Genomic DNA, 15355 nt, shown 5'->3' on the forward strand with positions numbered 1-15355 from the left:
TATTAATGTTGAATTATATTGTAGCGTAGTCTAAATTTATTTGTTTTATTAGTATGATGTTTTAATTGCGAGCATGAGAAGTTGTTGTAAAAAAAAAATTATTGAATATATTTCATCAAGAGTTTGAAATTTATTTTATTAAAGATTAAAGATTTGCTTATACTTTAAATCAATTTTAGGTATTTAAAAGTTTTAACTAATTATTCGTGCAATTGAATTATAGTTATATTGATAGGTACCAAAAATAAATTCTATTAAAAAATAATTTAATTTTATGCAATACTTAATTTTTCATTAATTTTTTAACATTCAAATTATGATTATAATAAGGAAAATTAAAATAAAAAATAGCATTCAATTATAAATATATAATTTAATTGATAAAAATTTAGTGTTAACATATTTTTTCAGAACATATATACAGTATACGTTGGTTCATTATATTTTTTAATATATTTATATATATTATAATTTTAAATAAATTTGTTTATTTTAATAATTGGAAATAACTTTTTTAATAACTTTTTATATATTCATATTTTATGATTATTTTTAATAAATTTGTGTCTTTTATGTCAAATAGAATATATATTTTTATTTTATAAAATGTTACTAAAAAAAATGGATTGACATAAATTGAAAGTAATTTTAAATGGATTGACATTAATGAGTAATTGAATTAGAAACGTATAAAATAATTACTCACCATAAGTGAAATCATACAATTTTAAGGAGGATTAGATAAATAGCATTTATGTCGATATTTATGAGTGATTATGTGATTTTTTTCCATTGAATTTAAGGATTAATAATATAAATTATTACAACTGGTAAATGACCAATAATACTATAAAATAATTTATAAATTTATTATAAAATAACTTATAAAATAATTTGATAATAATATAAATTATAAATTATTATCAAATTGTAAAATAATTTATAAATTATAAAGTTATTATAAATAATTGTAAAATAATTTTATAATTTTATAAGTTTTATAAGTAATTACAACTGGTAAATGACTAATAATACTATAAAATAATTTATAAATTTATTATAAAATAACTTATAAAATAATTTGATAATAATATAAATTATAAATTATTATCAAATTGTAAAATAATTTATAAATTTATTATAAATAATTGTAAAATAATTTTATAATTTATAAATTTAATATAAAATAATATTATCAAATAGATTTTGGAGGTATTAAAGAAATTGTGAAAGGAATATGAGAAGTTGTTAAAAGAGGAGAGGTATTCTCATGAGGTACACATCAGCATTTTGGCTGATGTGGATGAAATATTTAATTGATAAAAATTTAGTGCTAACTTATTTTTTCAGAACACATATACAGTAAACGTTGGTTCATTATATTTTTTAATATATTTATATATATTATAATTTTAAATAAATTTGTGTATTTTAATAATTGGAAATAACTTTTTTAATAATTTTTTATATATTCATATTTTATGATTATTTTTAATAAATTTGTGTCTTTTATGTCAAATAGAATATATATTTTTATTTTATAAAATGTTACTAAAAAAATGAATTGAGATAAATTGAAAGTAATTTTAAATGGATTGACATTAAGGAGTAATTGAATTAGAAACGTATAAAATCATTACTCACCATAAGTGGAATCATATAATTGTAAAGAGGATTAGATAAATAGCATTTATGTCGATATTTATGAGTGATTATGTGATTTTTTTCATTGAATTTAATGATTAATAATATAAGTAATTACAACTGGTAAATGACTAATAATACTATAAAATAATTTATAAATTTATTATAAATAATTGTAAAATAATTTTATAATTTTATAAGTTTTATAAGTAATTACAACTGGTAAATGACTAATAATACTATAAAATAATTTATAAATTTATTATAAATAATTGTAAAATAATTTTATAATTTATAAATTTATTATAAAATAACTTATAAAATAATTTGATAATAATATAAATTATGAATTATTATCAAATTGTAAAATAATTTATAAATTTATTATAAATAATTGTAAAATAATTTTATAATTTTATAAGTTTTATAAGTAATTACAACTGGTAAATGACTAATAATACTATAAAATAATTTATAAATTTATTATAAAATAACTTATTATCAAATTGTAAAATAATTTATAAATTTATTATAAATAATTGTAAAATAATTTTATAATTTTATAAGTTTTATAAGTAATTACAACTGGTAAATGACTAATAATACTATAAAATACTTTATAAATTTATTATAAAATAACTTATTATCAAATTGTAAAATAATTTATAAATTTATTATAAATAATTATAAAATAATTTTATAATTTATAAATTTATTATAAAATAATATTATCAAATAGATTTTGGAGGTATTAAAGAAATTTTGAAAGTAAGGTGAGAAGTTGTTGAAAGATGAGGGGTATTCTCATGAGGTACACATCAACATTTTGACTGATGTGGATGAAATATGTTGAAGTGGCAAAATACGAGGCATCGGGAGTCTGTTTTAAATATATATAATAAATAATAGATATTTTAATGACTTTTAGATTAATTACACTTATATCATTAAAAATACTAGTGAATAGAACTTGGTCCCCTTGTAGCCCTACCCTTATAGCATAGGAAAGAAGAGGGAGAAGAAAATAAGGTAAAGTTATGTGAGAGAAGGACGAAGGAAATTGTAATTTTCCTAGAAACATAAATAGGAATTAGAATAAATTACTATTTGAGTATATGACGCACCTATTTTGATAATTGACTTGGAAAAAATTTAAATTGATCTTCGTATTATCAAATCATCGCTGGTCGGTTTAATTTTTTGACATTTTAACAATTTTAACAATTATAGACAATTTTGATAATAACTTGTATTTTTCATAAACTTTTATAATAGTAAGTTGTAACTTTCATATACTATTTTGATGATTCGGTAATTAATTTTAATTTTTCATTGAGTTAAATACTAAAATGACAACGTCTTATACCTTCAAAGATTCAAATAGTAGTTTACCTAAAAAAAAAATATATAAAAAAAGTAGCACTTGAGACAATTTTAAGAAGCAAATTCATTAATAATTAAATCTATAATAATTACTACTATATTTTACAATATTTTGCAAAAAAAACCTATTTTTAATTTTATTTAATTCATGTCTTGACAATTTTTATTACTAAAAATGTTTTAATTATAGTTGCAATAGAGATTGCAAGTGTCCAAACAATACAAATAGATATATCAATTAAGTGATAAATTTTTACTTTTTGCTTCTTCTAATTTTATCACTAAAAAAATTATTTGAGGTAGTTAAATACATTTTATTGGGGTAGTTATGTATCAAACTATACTTATTCTAAAAATGAGGTAGCCAAAGCAACCCCATGACAATAGATAGCTTCGCCCCTAAACATGTCTAACACACTAGAGAGCTAGGTAGTTAATCCTAGTGTTTCCCTGTGAAATTTCGTTGTCCCAATGCGGTACAGTGCTTGACCGCAATGGCGTGGTCCGCGACAACGTGAAACAAGATCTCGACGATATTCCAGCAAGATCCCACCACTCTGGCGTAGTTAAACCTAATATTTTCCAACGAGATCCCACTATTATTTCTTCCTTCTATGTTTTGTTGTTTCTACTTTCACCTAAGAAGAAAAGGAAGTAGAATATGTTAATGAAGATGATGCTTATCTTTGATTTCTATGCTAGAACATGCATTTGAATTTTAATATTTAGTTATTTTATTACTATGTGTTAAAGATTTCAATATGTACGGTCTTTATTTCCTTGATTTTTGTTGGTATTTCAATGTATATTTTAACTAAGAGTAAGATTTGTAGATTCTTATTACTAATTATGAATGTTTCAGAGTTTGAGTTATTTGTTGATTTTGCATTAAATATAGATTTATATAATATTATTTATGTAATTTGTTCAAAAAAATAACAATTATCCCGCCTATCTCAAAACGCGTTATCTCGCTATCTCACTTTTGGGGTTGGCCGCAATGCACCACTATTTGGGATTAACTACCTAGCTAGAGATAACTCAATTAGTTTGAACTAAAAGTTAAAAGAGTTTAAAAAATATAAAATATTAAAGTTTAAATTCGGATGAAAAAAAAATACTAATATAACTAAATAATAATATTTGCCAATAAAAAAAAGGATATAACATACATTACAAATGTGCACAACCTCCTTTACTCTAATGGATTGATTTACTGATAAAAAGAGCTATTGGATCTACTGAATTGCAAATTCCATCTCTGCTACTCCATCGAAGAAAACAAATATAAATTCATTTGTAAATTTTAAAGTCTTCTCTATCTTATATTATAATATCATCCCCTCCCCAAAAAAAATTTCCATAAAAGAAAAAAATTTCCTTCCTCTTATCCAAATAAATTGGTTTATAAATTAAATTATATCCATATCGATAACACAGGTTAAAATCTAGCATTAGAATGACTATTTAGTATTTATAATGTCAAGAAATTTGAAGAATCAAGAAATCACAATAAAAAAATTAAAAGTTTGGTCCTTAAGTTCTAGTTCAATTGACACATACCGATAATGTTAGGTTGAACGTCTTGTCTCGAATTCAAACTCGAAACCTCACAGTTGTGAACTAATTATGGTGGAATTTACCATCTCTTATAAGATTAAAAAAAAAATTATAGGTCTACAGAACCCTGATAAAATTAGGAGCTTTCATTCTTAATAAAAAATATAATTTTCACTGGAAGCCTAGTTAAAAAATATAATTTTTAATTTAGTATATTAAAATAAGTTAAATGATTGATGGAGCAATTTTGCCTCTTAAATGTAACAGCATTTGTTAAAAACACATGTTTTATGAAAGCAAACATACTTCATTAATTCTTAATCTAAGAACGGAGGGGTACAATATTTATCACATTATCATAACCATCATGTCACATATACATCCCAATCAATTATGAACTTTTTGGCCATGAAGTTGATCACAGTTAATCAAATTTTCCTATTACACAGCAACTCAGACAAGCAAATATTACACAGGAATACCTTCATGAGCTTTCATTCTTATTATCACCTACAGTATAACGATTTTGGATGGCACTCAAGCCTGATGATTGAAGTTGCTTTCTCTTCTTTACAAGCCGTAATGCAGTTTTTCTATCATCTTGTGCTTCCTCATAATCAGGCTGGACAACCACAAAATAGTAAACTGTATTAAGTATCAAATTGAATAAATGCAAAGATGCATCATGGGCTGTTCAGCTTATGCTTCAGCAGAAAACATACAGTAACACCAGTGGCAAAATAAATATAGAAGACACTATAAAGCACAGACACAAGATTGTTGACACTGACACACATCAACACTGGTGATAATTTCTGAAAATTGAAATAATTGATCGTAACTACATGTGTATTGACAAAAAACATCAAAATATGTTTTTAATCTGAAGTGTCAGTGTTATATAGAAAGACAATCAATATACAAAGTTAGTGGACGGAATCAATTAACTAATTAAAATATAGAAGACATCTAGTATACAAATGTTGTGAAACACAACTGCTCCATTAATTTCTGCTTGTTTAATTAACATTTTTATTTATATCAAATCATATTGATATGCCGGTTAAGTTATTCAGTTACTGTCAATGATAGAAAATTTGAGCAACATCAACACCAACTACAAAACTTTATGAAGACTGACCTTGAGAGCTAAAGCTCTGTCAAAACTTTCAATAGCATTATCTGGCTCACCATAATTCAGCTGTGCTCGGCCAAGTGTGACCCATGCCTACAAAGATCAATATTGAAATAAATGCTTGCATTGGGAGACATCAAAATGAACAACAATTGCTTTAATACTAGTAGGCATGAATATTTGGTTAAGCTTATACTATCAGATATTAGCATAGTACAGTTTGCAAAGTATTTGATATCACAATTTAAGCAAGCATAGTGAACTTTTACCACATCTTACATGGACAGAAAATAGAAGCCGCCCCAATATTACAAAGACTGAGGATAAGAGGGTATTTGCATGTTCAAGTCAGAGACAATTGATAGGTTATCATAGTACTCATTTTCATACAAAAGTTTTTTTAAAATCTCATTGCCAAACCCATATTTGTGTGAATAGCAACTTTAATGCTTGTAAAAATGTATGCCTATCGATTGTATACTTAACATAATCGGACACATTACGTTTTAGTTAACTTGAATTTGGTCTCTCCTAAATTCCTAATATGTTTTCCAGACAAACTAGTAAAACATGAACATTGGGGTCAACTTTTTAGTTAGCCTGTTAGGAAATAATCCTACCACATAAGGTCAGGATTTCTCTATGAAGTTTAAGAACTTCTGAATTATCAAATGACACTCATCCACAATTAAACTATAATTTCATATTTTCTCAGGCATAACATAATCATTATTAATTGAAACGAAAAAATTGAGACCAAAATTACATACACAATTATCATCAATATAGGAAGGTAATGACAAAAATCATGCTGATAAATTTTACAAAAGGGTGTGCAATTAACAAACCTCAGCCCACGATGGTTTCAATTCAGTAGCTCCTGCGACGTAGAAACCGTCAATTATCACATGCCAAGTAAACAATCACTCTATAACAAACATCGGAAGCATAACCCAAGATAAATAAATTTAGCTATTGGCACAAAGCAGATCTACCGCATTAAGTCCATCACAAGATTTAAAACTGAATATAAAGTTCATATGGGAAAGACGAGCTTCTTAAACTAGTTACTATAAACAAAACTTGCTTCAGTATGTTTACACCTCAAGAAACAGTTCATTTGAAATCATTAGTTTAGTAATTTAAATTTTTAACATTTCATTTAGTCTATACAATAAATAACCAAGTTACAAAGAATATAATGGCAGCGCAGACGCACGAGTTGCAGCCTTTAAGGAATTCCAAGCATCTCCAATTTCTAGTAAAACTTGGGCCTTTTGTTCATGCAAAACTGCAACATCAGGTGCCAATGTAATAGCAGTTTCCCATTTACCCAGTGCTTCCCTATACTTCCCCTCCTACAAGAAAGACGATGGTATTTAACCATGAAGCATAGAAAATGACATGGAAAACACACTATTCTAAAACTTGTAGGACATCAACATGACATATATATATAAGCATACATACATATATATATATAGTTTGAAATTTTTGAGCTTTTACATTTATGGTCTAAATTTGTTGCAAACGTAGCGGTATGATACTAATCCTTATACTGCTATAGGGATTTAAGGGCCAACCGCTATTTGACTACAAAACTTTACTGTTAATCATAAATTCGGTGATTGAATTGATGAATGTTTTCCTTTTATCACCAATTTCAGAATTATAACCGATTACCGTTCTTCACCACACAAAAAAAAAAAAAAAAAATACCATAGCAAGGTTGTCTCCTTGGGCTTGAAATTGCATAGCTAATTGCGTAGATTTGGGAGTTCCATCATCACAATCATGTTGAGTAGTAGCGTCGTTGTTTGACTGTGAATTAGGTTCAAAGAGTGATAAGGCGGCGGGTAAACCACGTTTGTTCTTCTTCTTCCATGTCACTTTCATTTCCACCGCAATTTCTCTTCTATTCTCTATCCCGTTTCCCTCATCACTCTCTTTTTAAAACAAAAGATATACTAAAATAAAAATACTACTAATTCTTGAAACCCTTTCACCAAGTTTTTATTATTTTTCAAAAACTAAATAAACAAATTATTTTTATTGTTGAGGTTTTTTTATTAAAAAAAATGAAAATTTCTAAGCAATATTTTTCGTCGTTTAGTATTATAGGATAAAATTTATTGAACGTGTAATGTACAATCACTTCTTTCAACTAGACTTATTCCATTTACAAGAGTTAAACACAATAACATGTTCATAAATAAAAAGAAAGAATAAACAAATTGATTTCTTTAATTATGAGTATCAATTAAATAGACTTTAAATTTTGATAAATACATTTTTAAAGTTGTAATTAGTTTGATTTGTTAAAGTATGTGTTAAAGAATGATTTAACGCACTAAATAAATATGCAATTTTCATAAGGATTTTCGTCAAAGACTAAATTGGATATGAAATTGATGAAGTAAAAAGTATTTGATGTATTTGGATCATGAAGTGATTTTCCTATAATTAATATAGATTGCATGAATTTAATTTGTCACATAAACTTCTAATAATGTGACATTGATATATGTGAAAGTCATGTATTTATTTTACATATCATGTCATAACCTTAAGTAGCATATGTTAACAAATGAATCATTTTAACATACGTGTAAACATTTTTTTTAATGTATTTATCAATTCATATTGATGAACTTTTTTTTTTAACAAAATCTCGCAATTTCACGAACCAATTTAAGTATTCGTTGATTTTCTTTCATAACTAATATTGCTCTATACTAAAAACGTTTTTTTAATCAATTTTTGTTTATATTTTCAAATGAAAAGTGTACGACGGCTCCTAACACACGCATTGGGGTGTGTAGTTTGTGTTTGATTCTAAAGTGATGAAAAATTGTTTTTAATGAATGAATTTTAATTAAAAGTTACTTTAAGATAAAATTATTTATGTTCGAATATGTTTACATGTAAATAAGTTGAAAAATAAATTTAAGTGTAAAAATCACATTTTAAGTTAAAAGTTAAAAATTCTAACTTTAAATTAAAAATAAATTTTAGAGATAAAATTAATCTTAATTAGGCTTAATTGCAGTTTTGATCCATCTATTATTAATTCACGGAATTGATTCTTTTATTTTAAAAGTTGGTCTCTCTCTCATATTTTGAACTAAAAAACGACGATTTGACTATTTTTAATGACGTGACATAAAATTCTATAATAAATAAACATCTAGATACATTAATTATTCATATATAACTAATTAAATTAAAAATATGAAAAAAAATTGAAATAGAAATCTAAATTTTTACGACGTTTTATTCTAATTCTATAGATATTAATTATTCTATATTATCCTATCATATGTCACGTTATTTAAAACATCTCACGTCGTCATTTTTTAGTTAAAAAATCAGAATGAGAGACCAAAACTATTGACTTTTAAAATAGGATGACTAATTTTATAAATTAGTAAAAATTGAAATACTAAAATTGAAATTTTGCTTGTTAATTAAAAACTCTCTCATACATATCAAAATCAACTACTTGTGTTTTAGTCAATGAGCTTCTTGGCTAAGTGTGTTTTAGTGGACAATATTGGTGTCCCTTCACTTGCTTTTTATGAGTGAAAATTGAATAGTTCTGATTAATGGTAAGAGCTTAATTTTGTACGTGATTATATAACATCATTAGGCATAGCTTAAATTTCCTGTTTTAGTAAAATATGGTATTGTAAAGGTCATTTGGTGAGAGATAAGAGACTCAATTTGGCTTCTTAGATTGCACCCATTTAAATACTCTTGCGCGACATGCCATTGAAGAAGCAAACAACTACAACTTTTGGAAACGACATGCAGTTGTTCGTGAACAAAAAGAATTCGTCACTAGATGAATCAATTTTATATTTTACGTTTTCTCATATCAACTTTAGTCTATAAAAAATAGTTTAGTTTGTGTTTTTTACTAAATTGCAAAGCCGACAAACTTTGTAATTCCGAACCACACTATTATTCTTCATTTTTACAGGGACTAAACTATTATTCTTTGAACACAGTAGTCTCGGAAAGTTGCCTTTAGAAACGTTAGAAGATAACTCTATGAACATGGTAAAGATGAAACTTTACTTATATTAACTCTCACTCAGCTAACCGATATACACGATAATGCATGTGGAACAATCATGTCAATTTACATGGAAATTAAGTTTTCTAAACCTCTCACGATCAAGATTAGTTAACAAGTAAAATGGCGTCAAAAAGTTATTGGCTCCAAGTATATCAATCAATCATGTTAAAAGAAACTCAAAGTTTGAAGTATCAGAATTATCACAAAACATACCCTCGTTGGAGCAGTTAATTTTTCTATTTGGCAATTGCCAATCGTTTTTGTACAATGGTATACATAAAAATCAAGGGGGAGGGGGAATATGACCTAAGTAGTATACAACGACAACAGAAATTAAAAAACAATGAGCTGGATTGTAAGAAAAATTATGGAAATTAAGTATTACCTTACCTAAAACTGCCTTTAATCTCTACCACATTGCCTAAGCTTGCAGGCTTCTGGACTGAGATTGCGAAGCTAACTTTGCTATAATATAAACAGGTTTAATGAGTTCATCAGAAGTATCCTCCAACTGAAGATCCAAAGTATCATTGTCACAAAATGTTGATAGCTCAAATGATTGGTCAGCCGTGTCTGCAGCATCTTCATACACATCAAGACTGATGTAGTCAGCTAGTTCTTTTTCAGGATCTTCATTCTGTTGAGGATGGCTTGGACTGGTTGCCACCAACATCCCAGAACCAAAGTAACGCCCTCTACCATTGTTCTGAGTTTCGGATCTCTTTCTTTTCTTTCCCTTTCTCTGTTTCTTCGGGTGGTGAAGCTTGCATTTAGTTCCTTGAGTACATGTTCCTGTTGCTTCAAAACTAGGACAAATGTAGCTGTGCTTCTTCCGACACTGAGAACAAACAAATTTGTGGGGATTAATTAGCTTAGGATAAAAGAGGGGGAGGAGGCAGTAGCATGTAAATAAGCAGAAGGAGGATAGTAGCTGAAAAAGGAAAAACTTCTCCGAGAACTTTTAGCCGGAATTTCAGACACTGGATCAAAATTTAGCAAATAAGGAATCGCACTAAGCAATATTAGAGAACACTGTCAACATTAGCAATCAAACAACCAGGGAAGAGTTACAGGTCGAAACTGATAATTGATTCTCAAGTAATCTGTAATCCAACACAATTTGTTGAAAGTCCAGATTGACCTTTATTGAACCTTGCACACTCTGTTGTTGAAATACAAACTGTAATAAACATTCCTATCAACCTACGCACCCAAATTGATTAATTGTGCTAAAAAGAGGAAGTCCAAAATTCAAATTATCCAGTATTTCAACAGGAAATTAATCGTGATTAATACCTCATTCCCATCAGCACAAAAACCTTTAAGAAATCCTTCACAGATAGATGCGTTCGGGTTCACATTGACATGTCTATATGGACAATTTTTGTTTGAACATAAGCCTGCCAAAAAAATTGTCAGAATCATATTTTCATATTATTACAGTTGATGAAAAACTACATTCAATGATGCACCTTGCAAAAAGTATGAACAATCAGGCATTCTCTCTGGAATAACCTGCACAATAAATCAAATAAACTCAATATTAAGTATGCAGATCAGCAAAATCGGCGACCACATTCAACTTGTTGGACCCCATATATATATTACAGAACCTTATGAGTCAATTTGCAGTTTGGAGTAGAACATAAACCATTCAGGAACTTAGTACAGACAGCAATTTTTGAAGGATCGTGAATGTAAGGACACTTCCCTCCATCCTTGTTACATTTCCCAAATCTTGTGAAAAACTGACAATACTTCTGCTTACGAGCCAACCGTTGTCTGGCTGTATGCAAGCTCCATCTAACTTTTTCATTTGCCAATTTTCGAATTCTTTTCTTTGGGTCTCTGACAAGTTGGTTTCCGTTGCCAATTCGGACATATCTGCAAATATTATTGACAATAATTTAAATAATCAACTGTAAAAGGATAATTAGAACTGCAAGACTGCATATTATATAATCTCCTCTTATTCACCTATTTTCTTCATAGCTTCTTAAAAAGAAAGCCAACAATAACATTGACAAAATTTGTACTTCATAAAAGATATTAAAGCCAATGGAAAAAGAACAATGCACTTACTCGTCATTTCCAATCACTAATCTCCTTGGAATGTAACCTCTTTTGGAAGCCGAACCTGAACTGAGAGAGGCAGAGGCCAGGGATTCATCGTCTAAAAAGAAATTTAAGGGAAACTTTGTAAGATCAATATAGTCATGGAACCTGTTAACTTTCTAGGAAAAAGAAAGAAAAATATTAAAAAAAATATAATGATAGAAAAAGGAATGGCAGAAGAAATGTGTTACAACATAAAGCCGATACTATTATCCCTAGCATGGCAGCAAAAGAATGGAAAAAACTTAATGATTTTCATTTGAAGTTACAATTTTACACCCTCTCTTTTTCCATACAGACAATCAGCAATATAATGTAAACAAATGTTTGTGGTGCTGCATAAAAAATCAGTTGTTGAAAGGAAAATTTGAGAAGTTTCCAACTTCCAAGAACGATAGATCTGTTTTTTCTTCCTGCACCTTAACCATCATCATATTCATATACACACAAATTTATTCTGAAAATTTTATTGTTCATTCAATAAACAAACCCTTGACGGAGGAGTAAATAGCAGCAGTGTTTTAAGAGTTGGAACCATTGGATAATCACAAAATGATAAGAAATGTGTTAATGTCATTCACCTGAAATCCTCTGAAGTGTCCGCCTGGAAGGATCCATTTTGTAGCGAACTGAACCAACACGGAATATACGTTCTCCTACACAATCAACCGCTACTTCCAAAGTCAGAGTAACAGACAACAATAACTAATATCATAAAGAAGTTTTTGTAGCAAAAAAAGAAAAGATAGTCTTCCGCATTTTGATATGACAAAAACTCATGGAAAAATGCTTCCTACTCTTTGTCTGACGACTAACACAAGCTGGATCTTTCTGCTCTCTCTTCTTCTTCTCAACTGCAGCAACAGCAAGGGTGGCTTCCTAAAATGATGAGGAGAAATTAAAAGAATAATTGTTCATAAAGGTATATTGTACTTGATACAAATTATACATAACTAAGAAAAGGAAATTTCATGGAAAATCATCATAGTATAAAAAGCCAGACTAACCTCATTAGCTTTCTTTGAGTGCTTCTCAATGGATTTTGACCATTTTAAACTAGACCCACCAACGCCTAAAACCTTGGATTTCCAAAGAGAAAATCCACGGGTCGACCTGGTGTATACAGTATCCCTCTTTCTCAACATAAGTAATTTCTTGCTGAAAGACAAACATTAATAAACTATTGCAATTGAATATCATTAAGGAACACAGCCAAATTAAAGGACAGAAAACATAGAGAAAGCAGTAACAAATGCATAAGTACCCGACTGCAGATAAGGAACCACTATTGAAACTTGAAGCAGAATTATGAATGAAGCTTCTTGAATATGTTGTTCTTTTCCATGGAAACAAGTGAGGTAAAACTTTTTGATGATGCCAGGCGTCCCTGTCATTTCCAGATGAATTTTTGCTACGAAGTGTCCACACTAATGAGGCTCTAGAAGATTTGCACGAAACCCCAGCAACTGCAAATGCAATCTACAGTTAAGCATTCCTCTAATCACTGATAAAGTGAAAAGGAATGAAATGTTTTCCAGCTAATGGTAACTAAAACATAATGCTTAAAAATGACATGCAAAAACGGCAAAATCACTCCACTACCAGCTCAAAAGACACAAAAACTCCAGGGTTACCAATCATCCATTATAGTGGCAAAATGATACTATCATAAATCATAATGCATTGCAGATGGAAAGTGATGCAGATCTCATTTAGCCGAGCCTTTTATGCTGCACTGTGATTCACATCCATTCGCACAGTTACTGCATGGAAGGTAAAGCTCAATCACCCACCGTTCCGCTTTTGATTAAGCTTTTGTCATCTCCCTTACATATACATGGCATAAAAAAAATTGGAAATCCATTTTCAACCATACATTAGCATTTTTAGAAAACCTTTGTCTCATCTTCCCTTACAAGCTCAAGCCCAGCATCACCTGTGTCTTACTAGGCTATTGCCCATCTTCTGTTCACATACCTTTGTCAAACTAGCAGGCCTTATTCTGTGTTTTTTTCACACTCTGTTCTTTTTTAAGGCATAATAATTATGAATATGTTTAGATTGGGACAACTTTCTATTATAGAGCACGCAGAGACATCATAAATTAGTATATCTTAGAACGGTAATTTATGGTATCAAGGCCATCCTACTTCACAGGGTATAGAATTTTTGGGGTCAGTAACTGCCATAATCCAGGATGGATAACTACGTTACTCGAAGAAATAAACAAATAAAGAAAATATTACAAAAAAAGGAAGCATTTAAGAAAAGCTTATATTTGAAAGAACATTTAATAGTTAAAAATGCAAATATAATTAAACATGCAAATATAGCATAAAAGAAAATATGGACACCATACATAAACAAGACAAGTATGTCAAACAAGTAGCACGCAGCATAGACCGGCAATGACAGCAAGCAATTTACTGAAGTTCTTGAACAAATAAACCACAGCATTCAACAGAATATATCTAATGGAACCTCAGTAACAGAGAAGCATGCTATTTTAAATAACACATTATTCTAATCCTGGTGAAACTCAGCATCATATTTGTATCAGTATCAGTTGGAGAGATAAACTAAGCAAAATAATAAGTTTTTTATACATACCCTTGTTTGACCGCCTCTTGGTAAACTTCCTGTTGCAAAGTACTTTTCTAGCCCCTTGACCATCATGATTTACAATGTTATTGGGCATTGCAACTGTCTGGTTGACATGGTTTTCAAATGTAGTCCTAACCAATTGATTTTTCCTCCTCTTGTAGTAGCTATCGGAGCAAGCTGTTTGGCCTTTGTCATCAATAGAGGCAATAATATCACAAGAACTCGAAGTTGCAACCAATTGATTTGTTTTGGGCTTTATATAAACTATTTTTTTTGAGTTCAAAGAAGAAACATTTCCATCGTTTCCTTCAGCTTGGCTCTCCCCATTGCTAGATGGACCAGTTTGATTTTCAGGAGTTTCATATTGTTTTAGCACATCTTCACAAGAGGCTGGTGCATCATTATTCTCTGTAAATTTCCTAAGATCAGATGCATTTTCACAGCAGCCACTAGAAAGAGGCTCTGACAACGGGGAAGATATATTTTCCCCTAATTTGGTGTCCATGGGTAGAGAAGGTAATCTATGCCTCTGCAGAGGAGTATTCGATAGTTCTGTTTTACAGTTGATTGGCTGATCAGTCAAATCAACCCTGTTTTCGGGTTTGGTGCCCTTAAGCATTTCTCCGAAGCTCAAAGGTAGTGGATTGGTAGAGGAGATTTTAGGTATAGAAGAAACTGGAGTAGGTCTGCTCCCAAGACTGGTAGAGGAGATTTGAGGTATAGCAGAAACTGGAGTAGGATTCCTAACAAGACTGTTACCTTTACGAATGTAAGAGGTATTTTGAAAGTTCTTTTTCCTTTCAAGAATTGGCCTTTTGGGAGGAAGTATTCCT

At 29.0% G+C, this 15355-nt stretch overlaps 2 protein-coding genes across 2 annotated transcripts in view; both read right to left on the minus strand.

Moving 5' to 3' along the window:
- Positions 1-4922: 4922 nt before the first annotated feature.
- On the minus strand, positions 4923-7680 carry LOC101490056 (uncharacterized). The gene is made up of 5 exons (XM_004498296.4): positions 7442-7680; positions 6942-7080; positions 6571-6602; positions 5729-5815; positions 4923-5209 (listed from the first exon to the last, which is right to left on the minus strand). The coding sequence occupies exons 1-5, from the start codon at positions 7616-7618 to the stop codon at positions 5072-5074; spliced, it is 573 nt and encodes a 190-aa protein (XP_004498353.1). The 5' UTR covers positions 7619-7680; the 3' UTR covers positions 4923-5071.
- Positions 7681-10000: 2320 nt separating this feature from the next.
- Positions 10001-15355, minus strand: part of LOC101488312 (uncharacterized) — a 9462-nt gene continuing 4107 nt past the window's right edge. Inside the window, exons 3-12 of the mRNA XM_073367447.1 lie at positions 14529-15353; positions 13183-13384; positions 12926-13076; positions 12716-12797; positions 12500-12574; positions 11886-11976; positions 11417-11687; positions 11276-11318; positions 11100-11203; positions 10001-10641 (exon numbers count right to left, since the gene is read on the minus strand). Coding sequence (XP_073223548.1) covers positions 10225-10641; positions 11100-11203; positions 11276-11318; positions 11417-11687; positions 11886-11976; positions 12500-12574; positions 12716-12797; positions 12926-13076; positions 13183-13384; positions 14529-15353 — 2261 coding nt within the window. The 3' untranslated portion in view covers positions 10001-10224. The remainder of the gene's footprint in view (positions 10642-11099; positions 11204-11275; positions 11319-11416; positions 11688-11885; positions 11977-12499; positions 12575-12715; positions 12798-12925; positions 13077-13182; positions 13385-14528; positions 15354-15355) is intronic.

Source organism: Cicer arietinum, chromosome 4, assembly GCF_000331145.2.
Source record: "Cicer arietinum cultivar CDC Frontier isolate Library 1 chromosome 4, Cicar.CDCFrontier_v2.0, whole genome shotgun sequence".
In the NCBI taxonomy this organism is placed as follows: domain Eukaryota; kingdom Viridiplantae; phylum Streptophyta; class Magnoliopsida; order Fabales; family Fabaceae; genus Cicer; species Cicer arietinum.

Bases quoted from the DNA above. Each gene is read 5' to 3' on its own strand.
- LOC101490056 (XM_004498296.4), bottom strand. From the start codon at position 7,618: ATGAAAGTGACATGGAAGAAGAAGAACAAACGTGGTTTACCCGCCGCC. The intron at 7,081-7,441 runs GTATTTTTTTTT...TCTTTCTTGTAG, and splicing joins AAGGAGACAACCTTGCTATG to GAGGGGAAGTATAGGGAAGC. The intron at 6,603-6,941 runs GTGCGTCTGCGC...TCTACGTCGCAG, and splicing joins TTCCTTAAAGGCTGCAACTC to GAGCTACTGAATTGAAACCA.